Below are 17,386 nucleotides of genomic sequence, written 5' to 3' on the forward strand. Positions count from 1 at the left end.
ACACCTCCCTTGTTCTCTTAAAATGGCAATGGGGCCCACCTGAAAGGTGCCGGAACTAAGTTCCGGTGAGTTCTGGCTAGTGCTCATTTTCCTACTCATATTGAAATACTGCCCCTCAATGAGGCCAAATTTAGATTCACAAAATGTTTAGGGGTATGCGTACCCCCAGGGGAGAAAAGTGCTGGTTCTGGCTCAAAAAAGCCCTGGTTTCATTATGTTTTTCTATATGTTGGAAGCTGCCCAGAGTACAGTGGTACCTCGGTTTAAGTACTTAATTGGTTCCGGAAGTCCGTACTTAACCTGAAGCGTACTTAACCTGAAGCAAACTTTCCCATTGAAAGTAATGGAAAGTGGATTAATCTGTTCCAGATGGGTCCGCGGCGTACTTAACCTGAAGCGTACTTAACCTAAAGCAAACTTTCCCATTGAAAGTAATGGAAAGTGGATTAATCCATTCAGGGCCGGCTCTAGGTAGACCCCCGGTGGTGCAGGGCACCACGGCGCCGGCCCGCCAGGAGGGCGCCGCGAGCTGCGCCCACCCGCTGGCCAGCCGGTCCGCCGGTTCAAGGTGCAGCTGCGCCCACGGCAACCGCGCTGTGCCTGCCCGCCCGCCGCGCAGCTTCGCCCACCCACCCACCACGCTGGGAAACGGGGCGGGGGTGCGCCAGAGGGATCTGTCACTCTACTGCGCCAAGGGCACTTAAGACGGCCCTGAATCCATTCCAGACGGGTCCGCAGAGTACTCAACCCAAAGCGTACTTAACCCAAAGGATGACTGTAATTGGCTCCGGAAGGCCGTACTTAACCTGAAGCGAACCTTCCCATGGAAAGTAATGGAAAATGGATTAATCTGTTCCAGACGAGTCCGCGGAGTACTTAAACTGAAAGTACTCGAACCGAAGCGTACTTAAACCGAGGTATGACTGTATAAACAATAAAATTATTTTTATGGAAAAGGATGTCCCTATTTTCATCAGTGAAATGTTGGAGGGTATGTATTCAAAGAACTGAGATTTATATGTTGCATCCCCACTCCAGACATAGAGACTCTCGGGAACCCAAAGAGGAGGAAATTCACAGAAGGGCCACCCTTGCCCTTTGATATAGAACATCATATAGCACAGTTAATTGAGATCGAAGTTCAGCTTTTCCTGGCATTCGCTGGAAAAGAACCACGGTGGAAAAGATACTTCAGAGAAGGACTGCCGAGTCAGAAGCGAGTGGAGCATGTCGTTTAGCCCTCCTTACTGGTACTGCGGCTGCTGCAACTAATTGTGCTAAAAGATGATGGATTGGTGAGTGGGAATCAATCCCTCAAGTTTTCCCCACCTTTCAGGGGTGTAAAAAGGAGATGGGTTTAAAGAGTGACGGCTCTAGACTCACTATTTTGCGGGGCAGGGGGATTCCATGACATAACCAGCAAAATCAGGTTGTGCATAACAAACCCAGTTCCTAGCAAAATTAGATATTTTTGTGATGAGAGTGAAGAGAAAGGCACTAGGAAGTGTGGGAGAATACCCACTTAGCACAGTGACAGCAAACCTCCCTGCCAAAAAATTAGGGTGAATGCTCCATAAACAGGTTGCCTGTTTGTAGCAAGGGCTTAAAAAGAGGCATCCCTTCTCAAATGTATATCATGGAATGTTAATGGTCTGAATAGTAAATCTAAAATAGAACATAAATTTAAAAAGAAATGGGATATTATATGCCTCCAAGAAACCCATATAAAATAGGAAACACAGAAGAATTCTAATTAATAAAAGACTGGGTTCAGAATTTATTTAAGCAAGTTCAGAGAAGAAGAGGGGGGTTGTGATGTATGTTAACCCCAACCTAGAGCCAAAGTTACTGTACTGTTCAAAGATGAGGAAGGTAGAGTATTAGGGGCGGAAATAAAATATGGGAGAGAGAAATTAACTATTATCGGAATTTATGCCCCAAATAGTAAGAAATCAGAAATTCATAAGAATTTAGAAAGAAAAAAGTTGGAATCATAATAATGAAAATATAATTCTCGTAGGAGACTTTAATGGTGTGACCTCTGTAGACTTGGACTCTGTAGACTTGGACAGAACAGAAAGAGATAGGGTTATGAATGGTGAGAAGTTACCATCTTCCTTCTTCCAATTAGTAGAGAATCTTGATCTTTTCGACATATGGAGGATTAAACACCCAAATGGGAAAGATATTATACACTTCTCGGAATCCCAAAAATTGGGAGGTAGAATAGATAATATTTGGGTTTCCAATAAAATAGTATTAAGACCAAGTAAAGCAGAAATTTTGCCCACAGTAATGTCAGACCATAACCCAACAATGCTGGAAATAACACAGAAGAAGGAGTATATGAAAAGGTGAAGACTAAATGAGAGTATCCTGAATGATGAGATACAGTTTAAACAGCCAAAGATATGTTATAAGAATTTTTTTCAAATTAATAACCAACAAGGGACGGAGATTGATATAATTTGGGGTGCCAGTAAGGCATGTATGAGGGGGTTCTGCGTCCAACAATCTGCTATGAAAAAGAAAAACAGAGATCAAAACGTCCACCTAATGATTAAAGAAATAAGACAGAATGAAAAAGAAGTGGCAAAAAATCCTAAAGACGAGGAAGCCAAAGTGAGGATTAGGATATTACAAACACAAGTGGAGAATTTACTAAACAAAGAAGTTGTAAATAAAATTAAATGGCTCAAACAAAAAACTTTTGAGTCAGCAAACCGTTCGAAAACCGAGGTTCCACTGTATCCTTTCTAAAGCTATCTTAGCAGCTGGGTGGTGTGCTTCTGTGTGTGAAATTGGGAAATGGAAAAGTCAGCGTTTTTCTGTTAACCTAGTACTGCATTTCTCTCTCTCTCTAGTAGATTAAAAGAGGCAAGGGGGGAGTGCCCCTCTGTTTCTGAGGTTATTTGTTTGTTTATTTCTCCTCCCACCTTCCTCGGAGCTGGGGACTTCATGAACATGGTTTACTGGTGGTCTCCCTCCAAAACTGCTTAGCTTCTCCAGAGTTTCTGCAGGACAGTGCTTTGGTCAGGAAGCAAAGGTCCTGGCCCAGGTTCTGAGATTGGAAAAGGTGGCACGCCCAGCTCCCTCTGCCAAGCCAAGGAGCAGGTATGTGCATGCAGAAATGAAGAGAAGAAGCAGTTTTGGAGAGATGCAAAAGCAACAAGAGGGAGAGCTGGGAAGGCACGGTGCCAATATCTTCCTAAAGGGAGGCGGAAGATCTGCTGCAGGGAGGAAGTGTACTATGCTCAGCTTGTATATCTGTAAATAAACTAAAAAATTACAAAACAACAACAACAACAATATATTGTTATTGTTATTTTATTGTTTTTGGCATCCATCTGTCCCCCACCAGAGGTATTAAAGGTAAAGGGACCCCTGACCATTAGGTCCAGGCGTGACCGACTCTGGAGTTGCGGCGCTCATCTCGCGTTATTGGCCGAGGGAGCCGGCATACAGCTTCCGGGTCATGTGGCCAGCATGACAAAGCCGCTTCTGGCGAACCAGAGCAGCACACGGAAACGCCGTTTACCTTCCCGCTGTAGTGGTACCTATTTATCTACTTGCACTTTGACGTGCTTTCGAACTGCTTGGTTGGCAGGAGCTGGGACCGAGGAACGGGAGCTCACCCCGTCGTGGGGATTCGAACTGCCAACCTTCTGATCGACAAGCCCTAGGCTCAGTGGTTTAACCCACAGCGCCACCTGCGTCCCATACCAGAGGTATTACTCCTCCCCTAATACCCCATACACCCCAATCACTATTTTACACTGTTATTTAATGGGTAATTTGTTTATTTTTATTGATTTATTTTAAAACACTTACGTACTACTTTTTATCTAAGTCTTCCAAATCCATAATATCACTCAAGCAAGAAAGTTTGCCAACCATAGCCCAAGGCATGAAGGAGACAGGAGGTCTCAGGAGGTCAGCAGCGATTTGGGGTGCTGGTGCTGCTAGGATCCAGAGGATTGAGGGACTTGGGGGTTCTGTGCTGCATCTCCAGTGAAGGAAGCATTATCCTTTCACCCTTGTTATTGTATTTGATCCTAGAAGACATTCAGACCGAAATAAAACGTCTGTTATCCGGAACCGACTGGCGCTCAACCACTCAGAGGACACTTCAGAAGAGGGACATGGCAACTGTGTCTTTCATGCTGGCTGTGTGGCTTCTGCAGCTGACCATACTACAAGGTGACTTATAGCAGCGCCGTCTTAAGCGCCCCCGGAGCCGTGGTGCGCCGGATCACTCCGGCGCCCTCCCGCCCCGTTCCGGCGCCCTCCCACCCCATTTCCCAGCGCGGTGGGCGGGTGGGCGCCGCGCACAGCGCTGGTGCAACAGGCGCTGCTGCACGGCAGGCGGGCGGGCAGGCGCAGCTGCGCGGCAGACCGGCAGCCAGCGGGTGGGCGCAGCTCGCGGCGCCCTCCTGGCGGGCCGGCGCCATGGTGCCCTGCGCCACCGGGGGTCTACGATGAGCCGGCCCTGACTTATAGGGTTCGGGAAATGCAGAAATCCCCTCCATGCAGCCTGCATTTAGGGGATAGGAAGGGAATCTTGAGCTATAAACCTATTTTAAATAAAAAGCTCGGCGATCAGCCTTCTTTATGGTCCAGCTCTCACTTCCATACATCACTACTGGGAAAACCATAGCTTTTAACTATACGGACCTTTGTCGGCAAGGTGATGTCTCCCTTCATGGATCAATGCCTTGTCGTGGCGAAGGGGCTTGAATAACTCAGAGAAGCTATGAGCTATGCCATGCAGGGCCACCCAAGATGGATAGGTCATAGTGGAGAGTTTTGACTAAACGTGATCCACCTGGAGAAGGAACTGGCAAGCCACTCCAGTATCCCTGCCAAGAAAACTCCATGGACAAAGATCTCACATTAACGACATCTTAATCTCAGCAAGGTTGATGCATCTTGCACCTTTACGCCATGCAATGCAAAGGTGGGAAGCTGTCAAAACAGTATTTCTCCTTCACACAAAAACACAGGCAATTGTTGTTGCTTTGACGAGGAAAGGAAACCACATGCTCAGCATAACACAGAATACTTCTTTCTAAGAGCAAAGGATTTTGAGAGTCAAGTCTACCTGGCTTCATCATTAGGGTTGCCAGACTCAATAGAGGACAGGACTTCTGTGCCTTTAATTGCCCTGCTCTCTTTTGAGTCTGGAAACCTTGAAGAGGGTCTGCTGGTTTCTCTTTAAGGTTTCCAGACTCAAAAGAGAGCAGGGCACCTGTCCTCCTAGTGAGAGAGGGAGGGCAGGGTGCCCCCTGGGAAGGTAGACAGAAAAGTACAGGTGGGAAACGGCAGAAGTGGGAGGAAAGGATTTGGTGGAACCTGTGGGAAAGGGTGGGAGTGGGTTAATATATTTTAAATGTGGTTAGAGAGGGACGATTGAAATGGCCTGACACTGGTATGGACTTTCGCTACAATCTTCTGGAATACCTGGACCAGGGGGGGAGGGGGAGCAATGTTATAATGGTTTGTAACAATTTATGATTTAAGAATTAATATTAGAATGATGATTGGTTGTTAATAAAAATTATAGACAGAAGGGAAAAAGTTATAGAATGTAGAAAGGGACTTAGAAGTATAGGATTGGGGGTTAGAAATAAGAATAGAGATTTGAGAAAATAATATGTAAAATTGGCATAAGTACAATGAATACTGTCTAAATAATATTCAATTAGGGACCCAAGGGGGGGGAGGTAGAGGGAGTCCAAAAGGTGTTGATTAAGATATTGTTTCTTGATAATTTTTTGTTTTATATTTGTTTTTGTGCTTTTTGCATTTTTTTTCTTGCATTTTTTTCTCTTTTTTGTATTTTTTTTTCTTGTAATTTTTGTAATGGGTAAGTGTGTGTGTCTGTATGTTTTGTATTTCTGTATGTGTGTGTTGGAAAATCTTCAATAAATTAATTTTAAAAAAGAGAGAGAGCAGGGCAATTAAAGGCACAGAAATCCTGTCCTCTGTTGAGTCTGGCAACCCTATTCATCCTGTGCCCCTCATTCTAAACCAAAAGAGTGGAGGGGCAAACTTGCCCTCTACTGAACTTAGAGGGAAGAATTGTGCTAGGAGCTTTCTCTTGTACCCCTGCTGCTCCTAAGTAGCGGCATCTAAAAGCTCTGAGAGCCTTTGTTCTATTGTAGCCCTAGGGAACGCACCCCTGTTCACATTGCTTGCCAATACTGAATACCTGCCACACCTGACCTGCCCACATCCCCCCACAACTCCTTCAAGCCACACCCCATACTCACCTGCTCCTAGGAACCAAGGCACTTTCAGGGGGCATTTTTAGGGGGGTGGGCCCCCTCAATGTTTAGAGGGTGTTTAGAGCTCTGTTCCCTGGCTTCTCACAACACTGTGTGTGTGACATCAGGATATTACGTCAGGTCCCCACAAACCTCTTTAGAAGTTTGTGCCTCTGCCCCAGGATCTAAAAAAAAAGGGGGGGGTACTAAAGTTAATTGGGAGTTTCTTGCTTTGGTTATGGCTTGCATAAAGGGAGGAGTAACAGGTACCACATAAGCAGATACATGAATTCTTGAAATTGGCCCATGTGACCAGGTTCCTTCCCCTTGTTCCTACATGCAATCCTACACTGTATCTTTCTTCTACAATATTTCTTACCTGAAGAATCTGCCTTTTCATTTTCCTCAGGTGCTGCCAACTCAACAGCAGGTAAGAGCAATTCTATATATTGGAAGCATTTCTGTGCCGGAGTTTCACCCGGGGGGTGGAGATCAAAACCAAACGAGGACTGCTAAAAACAGAGGTCATGTTATCCAATCTCCTCACCTCAGATGAGATACTTCTTAATGTGCCACATTAATATGAAGACAGTATATCCAAATCAAGCTGGTTCCAGCACATTACAAGAATAGAGCAAGAGGTTTCTCCCATTCCAGGTGTTGTTGCGTGGTTTTCAGAAGCAATGTCTTCTAGATTACCAACTTCCTTAAGACATTGAGCCAGGCTTCCCCAAACTAAGGCCCGGGGGCCGGATGTGGCTTGCGAGGGTCTTTTATGCGGCCCCCGGCAACCCCCGCCGCCCGCTGCCACCTCCCGTTCTTAACAGCTTCCGGGTCGCCAGAGCATCGGAAATAGCTTGTACGCATGCACAAGTGCAATTTCCGGCACACTTCTGGGCCAGAGGAGGCCCATGTGCATGTGCACAAGCTATTTCCGGTGTTCCAGCGCCCCGGAAGTGTGCCAGAAATCACCTATGGGTGCGCACTCCTGCGCGCTCCAGCCCGCAGCATGATCAGCGCTGGCGGCACCGGCCCTTGGCGACGTAAGTTTGGGGACCCCTGCATTAAGCCAAGCCACAAACAGGGATGAGGAAGCTAGTCAGTCCTCAAGGCTCTCCCCATTTCATGTACCCTCCAAAGACCACACCTCTCTCCAGCCAGGCTCCTTGCCTTGATGGACAACAGAGAACTGTGAAGGGTAACCTCTCCCCCATGCAGAGGAGGGCCTGATCCTGATCATGGCTGTGGTGAGGCTAAATGGTTAAGGTTCCCAAATGCACACATCAAGGTTCCAATCCGGATCCAGGAGCCCACATTGGAAATCTGTGAACGACTCAATGGCAAACCACATAATTAACACCACGTGTTGCTGGGTCCTTGGTCTCATTGAAGAAAATGAGACTTACTTGTGATAAGCATGCACAGCATTGGGCCACATGTTCTGAGGAGAAACTATTGGGCAATAAATGTTGTGTTAAGAAACAGTAAGTCAGTTTTACTTACCAGATTAAATGCTCACTAAATCCAGTAGAATTGATAACTGGAAATCTTGTTTTGAAAATTGCAAACACTGACTACTGGCAAACCAATTCAAATTCAGAAATTTTGATTCCTCATGTCCTCATAATAACATACTGGAGATCCTGAGTCACCAGGTGGTTAGGCTGGCCTCAACCAGGACCAGGGCCTTCTCAGTACTAGCCCCGACCTGGTGGAACGCTCTCTCTCAGGAGACTAGGGCCCAACGGGAGTTGTTGTCTTTTCGTAGGGCCTGCAAGACAGAGCTGTTCCACTTGGCCTTTGGACTGACTCAGTCTGACCCCGATGTTACCCTCCCCTAAGGCTTTACCCTACATATATTTAAATGAGGTTGCACTTGTAGATTCCTAATTTTAAAATTGAATTTTAACATTGCATTTAATCTGCATTTTAATTAAATTGTTTCTTTTATGCTTGCTTTGATATTCTTGTTGTTAGCCGCCCTGACCCCGGTCTTAACTGGGAAGGGCGGGGTATAAATATTATTATTATTATTATTATTATTATTATTATTATTATCATCATCATGTTCTGCTCGAAGAGATCCAACATGGCTGTGCTGCAAACCATAATAGCAAGTCCTCTCATTTCTTCCTCATCCTTCACAGAGTGTGGGCAACCAATAAACTCTCCACGAATTGTTGGTGGCCAACCAGCCTCAAATGGGTCGTGGCCCTGGCAGGTCAGCATTTTACGGAACTCATATCCTATTTGTGGAGGCTCCCTCATAGCCAAGCAGTGGGTGCTCTCAGCAGCTCACTGCTTCTTCAACAGGTGAGTATCTGATAGGTATTGCTGTGAAGCCGTTACCAAGCGGGCTAATATCCTCTGCCTGCCTGTCAGCTACCTGGTGTCTCAGGTGTACAATACATTTAAAGCAGAACCATGTCACTTTAAACAGTCATGGCTTCCCCCCCCCCAAAAAAAGCATAGTATGTTACAGGTGCTCAGAGTTGTTAAGAGACTCCTGTTCCCCACACAGAGCTACAGTTCTCAGAATAGTTTCAAAATCCATCATTCTTCTAGGGAATTGAGCTCTTCAAATTGTAGTTCTCTGGGGGATACAGGGTTAGGGTGAGCAGCAGGAAGTCAAAGGTCAGCATTGCCAGATCCATTTATTTATTTGCTTGCTTACTTGCTTGCTTGCTTTGCCCTTCTATTCACAGAAACGGGTTCCAATACAATGTCCTTCTAGGTGCCAATCAGCTCTCACACCTCTCAGATAATGCAGTGATATCTGACGTGCAGCAGATTATCCTCCACCCTGACTACAATGGCCTGGATGCCTCCAGTGGAGATATTGCTTTAATTAAGCTGAAGTCCCCTGTGAAGTTCACCAGCCACATCCTCCCCATCTGCCTGCCAGAGTCCTCTGCACAGTTCCCTTTGAACGAATACTGCTGGGTGACCGGATGGGGAAATATTCAATCTGAAGGTGAGGGATGTTCTTCAAAAGGCTCATTCAGACTCTGGGGCTCGTCCTGATTCACCTGCATCAAGCTTAAATGGTGGTTAATATTACGGGCACCTCCAGACTGGTGTTTCTTTGAGGGTGCGTTCGGCAACATGTTGTTTGCGCTATAATAGTGCATTAGTGGTAGATTTATACAGGGCCATCCACACATGATTCGCCATTTTTCTGCAATGCTTCTCAAATGTCCTAGCATCCTTACTATCTGGTAGGGCACTTATACAGTTCACTATAGTGCAACAGAAGTAGGACACACACAAAAAGGCCCAGTACATTTGTGATATCAGAAGTTAAAGGATTTCAGCGGGAAGTTACAGAACATGGGAAACGAAGCAGTAGGTCCACCCCAAAACTTTTTCAGACGCAAGCAGTACTGAAAGTGGAATGCACAATAAAAACGATATCCAGAAGGCCCCAATTCTAGTCCTTCTTGAGCATTCAGTCTGATTTGGTTATGGGGCAGTTCCAAGGGTTTAGGTATAAGCAATTTTTGGGCATGCGCAGAACACCTGGAACAGAACCCCTGTGCAAGATGTGATCATACTGCACTTGGAAACCCAAAACTTCACATTCTGGTATATGCTTGAATCCCTCCCACAAAATGCTGACACTCTGGAGGCAAATTCAGTGCCAGAATTTTCATGCCATCATTTTCCACAGTGCTTTACAGTATGAATTGGTGGGAACAGCTCCCTATCCCAAGGACAACTCCAACATTTCCATGGGGAAAGGAGGAGGCATGATGGAATAGTGCAGAAGGGAGAGAAATTTGATTCCGTTTTCATTTAAAGACAAACCTACCTAAATTGCACTTTCTCCAAACCATGCTCAAACGAAAATAGGCAGAGCGAAGCAGGTGCCTCGGCTGGCAAACGCTGAGAGATGTGAAACAGGCATGTTATCTGCCTTTCATTCCAAAGCTAGCCTGGTGCTCTTAGATGTAGTGGAAGCCCAGCCAGCCCACCGATGAGGCAGGCTGCAGCAGCTGCCTCGGGTGGCGGAACACTAAGTGGTAGCACCTCTGCAAGTGCCCCACAGACTCCACCACTGACAGAGAAGCAGTGGCAGTGGCAGCTTTCAATGAGATCTGATGAGATCTCACCCAAACCTGCCATCGCTGCTGTTACCCAGGTAACAGAGGATTTGGCATTGGCACATTCCAGTTTTTCCCCAGGAGCCAAATTAGGACATGTCACCCCTGAGTGGAATATGGTGTCCCACTGCACATGTTAAAGAAAGCACCATGTCATGCTCTGCACATGTCATGCTCTGAGGTGTGGCGAGTCTTGGATGATGGGCTTGAGGGCATACTGAGCAAGTTTGCAGACGACACCAAATTGGGAGGGGTGGCTAATACCCCAGAGGACAGGATCACACTTCAAAATGACCTTAACAGATTAGACAACTGGGCCAAAACAAACAAGATGAATTTTAACAAGGATAAATGTAAGGTACTACACTTGGGCAAAAAAAAATGAAAGGCACAAATACAGGATGGGTGACACCTGGCTTGAGAGCAGTACATGTGAAAAGGACCTAGGAGTCTTGGTAGACCACAGACTTGACATGAGTCAGCAGTGTGATGCAGCAGCTAAAAAAGCCAATGCAATTCTGGGCTGCATCAAAAGGAGTATAGCGTCTAGATCAAGGGAAGTAATAGTACCACTGTATTCTGCTCTGGTCAGACCTCACCTGGAGTACTGTGTCCAGTTCTGGGCACCACAGTTCAAGAAGGATACTGACAAGCTGGAACGTGTCCAGAAGAGGGCAACCAAAATGGTCAAAGGCTTGGAAACAATGCCTTATGAGGAACGGCTTAGGGAGCTGTGTATGTTTAGCCTGGAGAAGAGAAGGTTAAGGGGTGATATGATAGCCATGTTCAAATATATGAAAGGATGTCATATGGAAGAGGGAGAAAGGTTGTTTTCTGCTGCTCCAGAGAAGCGGACACGGAGCAATGGATTCAAACTTCAAGAAAGAAGATTCCACCTAAACATTAGGAAGAGCTTCCTGACAGTAAGAGCTGTTCAGCAGTGGAATTTGCTACCAAGGAGTGTGGTGGAGTCTCCTTCTTTGGAGGTCTTTAAGCAGAGGCTTGACAGCCATATGTCAAGAATGCTTTGCTGGTGTTTCCTGCTTGGCAGGGGGTTGGACTGGATGGCCCTTGTGGTCTCTTCCAACTCTATGATTCTATGATTCTATGAGTCCACACCCGCCATGCACTCACTGCTAAAATTGTGTGTGTGTGAATGCGCTTGAATTATTCTGCCTCTGCCTTCCATGAGCGCTTTCCATTTCTCTCTCTCTCTCTCTCTTCCAGTGCCTTTGCCAGACCCACAAACCCTCCAGGAATTGAAGGTGCCACTCATAATTCGAGAAGTCTGCAATATTCTCTATAACAGTCGCCCAGTGCAAGGCCTGGGCAGGGATCCTGTCAAGCAGGATATGATCTGTGCTGGTTACCCAGAAGGTGGGAAAGATTCCTGCCAGGTAGGTTGTTCCATGACCTGTCCTTCATACAGCCATTGCAAGTGGTAGACAAAGGCAGGCTCTGGTGTGATGGCATTTTAAAATCCCTTATGTTATTATCGTATGAACTTACATTGTGTGATTATAGTACTTAGGCATTGCTTGCTTATTTGGCTCTAGCTAGGGAGATGGTACTTGACAATTTTTCAGCTTCTCCCATTTTTCAAAGTGTATTGCTTTTGTTTGATCTTAAATATTGTGATGCTTCTTCTTTGGGCAATACCCCAGAGGCTGGCAGAATGACTAGAACTATCTTGTCCATTCATGCCTGAGTGATAAGGATTTATTATTATTATTTATTCAATTTTACAATTAACATTTACATTCAAACCAAAATCGTAATCATAAACATATAGGATTCCCTGAATCCTTGGACTTCCCTCCATGGGTTCCATTGTTAATCTTTTTCAACTGCATCATATAATGTTCTCTATTTTTCCTTAAAATCTCATTCTTACCATAATTCTTGTTACATTACAAGTCTTGTTAAAATCCTCCCTTTACAGTATTCTCCCAGGTAACTTAAAAATTCCCCCCATTCTTTATTGAATTCATTGCCTTCTTGGTTTCTGATCTTCCCTGTCATTTTCGCCATTTCGGCAAATAAAGATGAAGATTTAAACCAGACCTTGGGAACTCATCCACACTTCTTCTTTTTTATAATAATTTTTATTAGTTTTATACAAACAAGACAAACAAAACATACATTATAACACTGTCCCTTCATTTTCCCTCCACCCACCAGTCCACTTCTGCCACCAGTGGTACCCGTGGGCGTTAAGAATCAAAGGGGTCCATTCTAAGTTGGGTTTGGCCTCCCCCCTCCCTCCTCCCCCCACATCCCCTCCCTGCCACTGAAAGGACAGGAATGGAGGAGCTCTGAGGTTTGGTTTCCCCCCAGCTCTTTCATAAACATAGTTAAACAAATACAAACAATACAACAACAATAGGGAAGAAATAAATTCCCAATTCTTATTATCTTAACATTATAATTGTGACTTCCTCGGTACTCTTCCTCCTGGTTTTCCTGACATTCTCTAATTAATTATGGCGGGTTTTCTATTCCAATTCAAAATCCTATTCTTATAATATTAACTTAATCCTCCTCCTTTTCCATGCTGTCCTCCCATAGGCCCCCTCCTGCCACAAGAGGAACCCGCAGGGCACAGCACTTCCAAGGTTCCATTATTGTGTCTGGGTTTCCTTCCACCCCCTCCTCACCCCTCTGAGCACCCCCTGCCACTGGGTGCCTCCGAGTAGAGAGAGGAGGATAGGCAGCTCTCTGCCCAGACACCTATCTGAACTCACAAAAATTTATATTGACCTAAAAATTTCCTCAGCCATTCTTCTAACTCCCTCCAGAAAACACAGTGGTTTTTTTTAACTATCATATCTCTAATCTAAGTCTTAACCCTATACTTTGTCGCACACACCTTCCCCTCTCCCTAAGTCTTTTCCCCCAATTGGATCAGCATTTCCGTTAACAAGCCAAGATTTCGAAAACCGTCTTTCAAAACCCAAAAAAAAACCCTTTTAACTAAAATTTTCACCCCACACCAGTTCTTTCCCAGTTCCGTCTCCAGGCCTTTGTCCCCCCCTGCCCCTGTCCTTCCCATCCCTGCATAACACCACTCCACATTTTAGCCCCTCCAGGGTTTTCAATTCCTTTGATCTTCATGTCCCATTGCTTCTCATTTTCTTGCTTTTCTTGTTTTTCTTCCTTTTGAAATCCATGCTTTGCTTCATCCCGAACATATTTTTTATAGTCCAAGTCCCCTTCAAAATTCTCATCAAGTTGTTTCTCCTCACACACAGTCTCAAAATCAACAGTTTCCAAATCCAAAGTGTCCTCTAAATCCTGAACTTGGACTTCAGCCTCAACTGATGATAAATTGGGATGTTGCCGTTCCTTGTAAATGTCCTCCCATGTTTGTAGATAGTTCAGCACAGCCTCCTGGAAGGCTCGAGAATACTTTGTTTTCATACTTCTCTTAACCGCAGACAAACAGGAGATAGGGAGCAAAGGGTGCTGGAAAATTCCTTCCTGTTAGACGATCGGCTTCATTTTGGCTGTTCTTTTCCTTTGTCTTTAACTCAATCACAAATCCAATCTTAATTCCAATTTAAATAGTTCTACCTCATTTTCAGTCAAATTTTTGCTATTCACAGCAATATGATAAGTCCACCCGGTCTTTTGACAGTTTGACAGCTTTTGACAGCTGTCAAAGCGCTCTTCCCCTTAACAATGCTGTACCTCAAGGGGTGCCGGACTCGGGAGCTGAGAAGATTCGGAAAAGTCTTTCTTTCTTTCGGGTCCACCAACCCTAAAACTTTTTCCTCTTTCGGCTTGAGTTTATTTAAAACGCCTCCCGATTTGCCACTAGAAAGAGATCGACTTCCGTTTCTTTAAGATCTCTCCTATTTTTCCAATTAATATTCTAAAGTCCAAATAAAGATTTCACTTACTTTATGGAAATCTTTTATTTTCTTTGGAAGAATCCGCCGCTTGCCGGGTCAGGACTCGGAGCTTCGCTTCTTGGAGGTAAGATGTTGCCCAAAATGGCTCCCGCGGTTCCACCCCGCTGGCTCTCGGTCGCTCTACTGAGCTCTCGGGTAGCGGGGGATCCGCGAAACGGAGCAGCCGCTGGGCGCGTAAGTCACCGGGACTCTCTACCCGGTGTTTTACGGGGAGTCCGCTCGCTCTGCGGACTTCCCCCCCCTCCGCGAGGCCAGGGACTTCGGCACGCGAAGTCCCTGCGTCCTTCTTCTCCGGCGCGACGGACCGGAAGCCGCAATCTTATGACTCATCCACACTTCTGCTTGTCCAAGAGGTTTTCCGCTTGTCCCATGATTTCTCGGCATGAGCGGTTTTTCGTCTGTCCTGCCATGTTCCCTGGGAAAACCCACTGTTTACCACTAACATCAATCCGCAGAAAAAAACCAATGGACGTCCATTCCAATTCAGTGGTAAACAGCAGGTTTTCCTGGGTGAGAGCGGTGGGACAAGCCTAGTTTGTGGACAAGCCTAGATATTGCTCAGCTACAATTCCCAACACCCCTTGCCATGGGCTGGTACTGTTGGGAGGTGGAGTCCCCCATCCGGATTATCGCACTGATTCCATCTGCTTCACCGAATCAGGATTCAGAATCTGATGTCAGAGTGTTCACTGTAGATCCTTTGCTACCTCCCATCTCTTTCTCCACAGGGGGACTCTGGAGGACCTTTGGTTTGCCAGCTCAAAGGAGTTTGGACCCAGGCTGGGGTTGTAAGTTGGGGAGTTGGCTGTGCTGAAAGCCACTACCCCGGTGTCTACACTTTAGTGCCTTCCTATGCCAACTGGATCCAAGACAAGATGAGTGCTGGAAATGGGAGTGGCGGCAAAAGCGACCAACTACGCAAGGCCCGTGTTGTGACATTCACTTTGCTGTCTCTTCTGCTAGCCCTTCTGTGAAAAACCAATCTATCGGCTTTCCGTCTTACCTATAATTGCCTGGAATATTCAGGCTGCTGGAGGACTCTGTTTAAATCACCACATGCACTAGATCCGGGAAAACCTACCCCCTACTTCTCTCTGATTAATACAGGCATTAGCCTTGCCACATTTCAATTCCTTTGTAACCATTTGATCATAGTTTAAGCATTGCGTGCCCAAGCGGAGACACACACACCCAACCCCAAGAGACCACCAGAAGGAATGATAACTCGGGACAACATACAGTATTATGGAATTAAAATGGACCGCAACTTTATTAAACCTTTCAGATGTTGGAAGACTTTAGCTTAGGCATTGGGCGTGTATCCCTCCCAGCCCCCCAGCCAGGGAACTGGGGCTCCTTAGGGTTAATGGCATAGGGGAGGACACACTGCAAAACACTTGCACATATCCGTGCAACACAGGGGAGTTCACTGACCACCTTTCAGTGTATGGCCAGTGACTCCCCTTTCACAAACCCCTTTAAGAGGGAACCCTGAAATCACCGCTGCGGTCCTCCAGATGTTTTGGCCTACAACTCCCATGATCTCTAGCTAACAGGACCAGTGGTCAGGGATGATGGGAATTGTAGTCCAAAATATCTGGAGGGCTGAAGTTTGAGGATGCCTGGACTAAAGGATTCTGCCCAAGGCCTTAAAACCACCAAAGTTGTGACAATTGCTACAGGAAAAACAATTCCTTCCCTACTCTTCAACAGCAACCATCAAAAGACCCTAGCAACGCCCGCTGAACAGGAAGGAAAATGGTTAACTTGCAATCAAGCATTAGACAAAGGGAGGGTTGGGGGAGTGAAGCTCCGGAGCCAACTGCATGCTTACTGCTGGCTCTGCCTCCCATTTATGCATCTCAAGTGGACCAATGGGAAGCCTGCCCATTCAAGGTCCCCTCGGCTCTCGCCACCTCCGAAGAAGCTGCTAAAAGGGGTTTGGTAGGAACCCCCAATGGCTGACGACAGGGAGGAGGGCCAGCCCAACCAGCTGGTGGGTCCCACATGGCTCGGGGGTGCTGCGCGCGCTCCCACAAAGGGAGGTGTGAACGCTCACCTTCCCTCCGTGATGCTGAAGATGACATTCATGGCTCTCCTCCTCCCCATTTTTATCCTCACAACAACCCTGTGAGGTAGGTTCAGCTGAAAGTGTATGACTGGCTCAAGGACACCCACAGGCTGACTGGAAATTTGAACCCTGGTCTCCTACGTCCTACACCTCATTGTTACACCCAAAGAACCCCGGGATTGTCACTTGGAGAAGAAGCTGAGAATTTTCCATCCATGGACATCAATTGGAAGCTATGATATTTCAGACTTTTACAGTGATGCTGAAAGTGATGCCTGTCGTTCTGCTCTTAAAAGAAAATTAACATTTTTAATTGACATTTTTAAATGACGTGGAAACAAGCGGTAGATAAATTCAGCACCTGGGACAAGACATAATAAGTTATGAACTTTTAAAATTTAATTTCTTCAGTCACTTGATCTTTAATTTGTGATGTTTCAGGGTTTTAAAATTATCAATAAATTATTATAAAATACTTGCAATAGTTTTATTGCTTTATTCTTTGTGTGATTATTTCTTCTTCTTTTCTCTCTTTTAAAAATATTTTTATTAAAGTTTTCTTGGTTTACAAAGGTATGCACAATGTCTCTTTTTTCAAGTTACATTTTCCATAGATCAGTTTCATTTGCTGAGACATTAGGGTTACATTAGGAAGAAAAAAGGGGGTGGGGGGAGACAATATTTCTATTTTGCTTAATGTATGTGTGGGTTTTTGTGTCAGCGTTGTTTGTGTTCTTCTTTCTCTTTTAATATTTTTGTGTATACACAAAGAGAGAATGCTTTTATGTACTATCTCTGTCTGCTTCAACTACCTCCATTTCTTTATGCATTGCTCAGCTTTTTCCTCTTCTTTCTGCATCCTGCATGTATGCATATACAGTGGTTCCTTGGTTCTTGAACTTTATCCATTCTGGGAGTCTGTTTGACTCCCAAAACCATTCGAAAACCAAGGCGCGGCTTCTGACTGGCTGCAGGAGCTTCCTGCACTCAATCGGAAGCCATGGAAGCCATATTGGACATTCGGCTTCCGGA

At 45.6% G+C, this 17,386-nt stretch overlaps 1 protein-coding gene across 3 annotated transcripts; it reads left to right on the plus strand.

Moving 5' to 3' along the window:
• The first annotated feature begins 874 nt into the window (after positions 1-874).
• Positions 875-16,877, plus strand: LOC118094909 (serine protease 27-like). Of its 3 annotated transcripts, XM_060281573.2 has the most exons (8): positions 875-1,295; positions 3,608-3,728; positions 4,060-4,200; positions 6,676-6,696; positions 8,414-8,579; positions 8,972-9,240; positions 11,597-11,766; positions 15,012-16,877. In XM_060281573.2, exons 3-8 carry the CDS (start codon positions 4,143-4,145, stop codon positions 15,255-15,257), a joined length of 930 nt encoding a protein of 309 aa, XP_060137556.1. In that variant the 5' UTR covers positions 875-1,295; positions 3,608-3,728; positions 4,060-4,142; the 3' UTR covers positions 15,258-16,877. The 3 variants fall into 3 exon arrangements, with proteins under 3 accessions (XP_060137556.1, XP_060137557.1, XP_034991572.1); XM_060281574.2 differs by lacking the exon at positions 3,608-3,728 and having other exon boundaries at positions 4,063-4,200; XM_035135681.3 differs by lacking the exon at positions 3,608-3,728 and having other exon boundaries at positions 876-1,295.
• Positions 16,878-17,386: the final 509 nt, after the last annotated feature.

The sequence above is a fragment of the Zootoca vivipara genome, chromosome 12 (assembly GCF_965207765.1).
Source record: "Zootoca vivipara chromosome 12, rZooViv2.hap1.1, whole genome shotgun sequence".
NCBI lineage: Eukaryota > Metazoa > Chordata > Lepidosauria > Squamata > Lacertidae > Zootoca > Zootoca vivipara.

Bases quoted from the DNA above. Each gene is read 5' to 3' on its own strand.
- LOC118094909 (XM_060281573.2), top strand. From the start codon at position 4,143: ATGGCAACTGTGTCTTTCATGCTGGCTGTGTGGCTTCTGCAGCTGACC. The intron at 4,201-6,675 runs GTGACTTATAGC...CATTTTCCTCAG, and splicing joins GCAGCTGACCATACTACAAG to GTGCTGCCAACTCAACAGCA. The intron at 8,580-8,971 runs GTGAGTATCTGA...TTCTATTCACAG, and splicing joins GCTCACTGCTTCTTCAACAG to AAACGGGTTCCAATACAATG.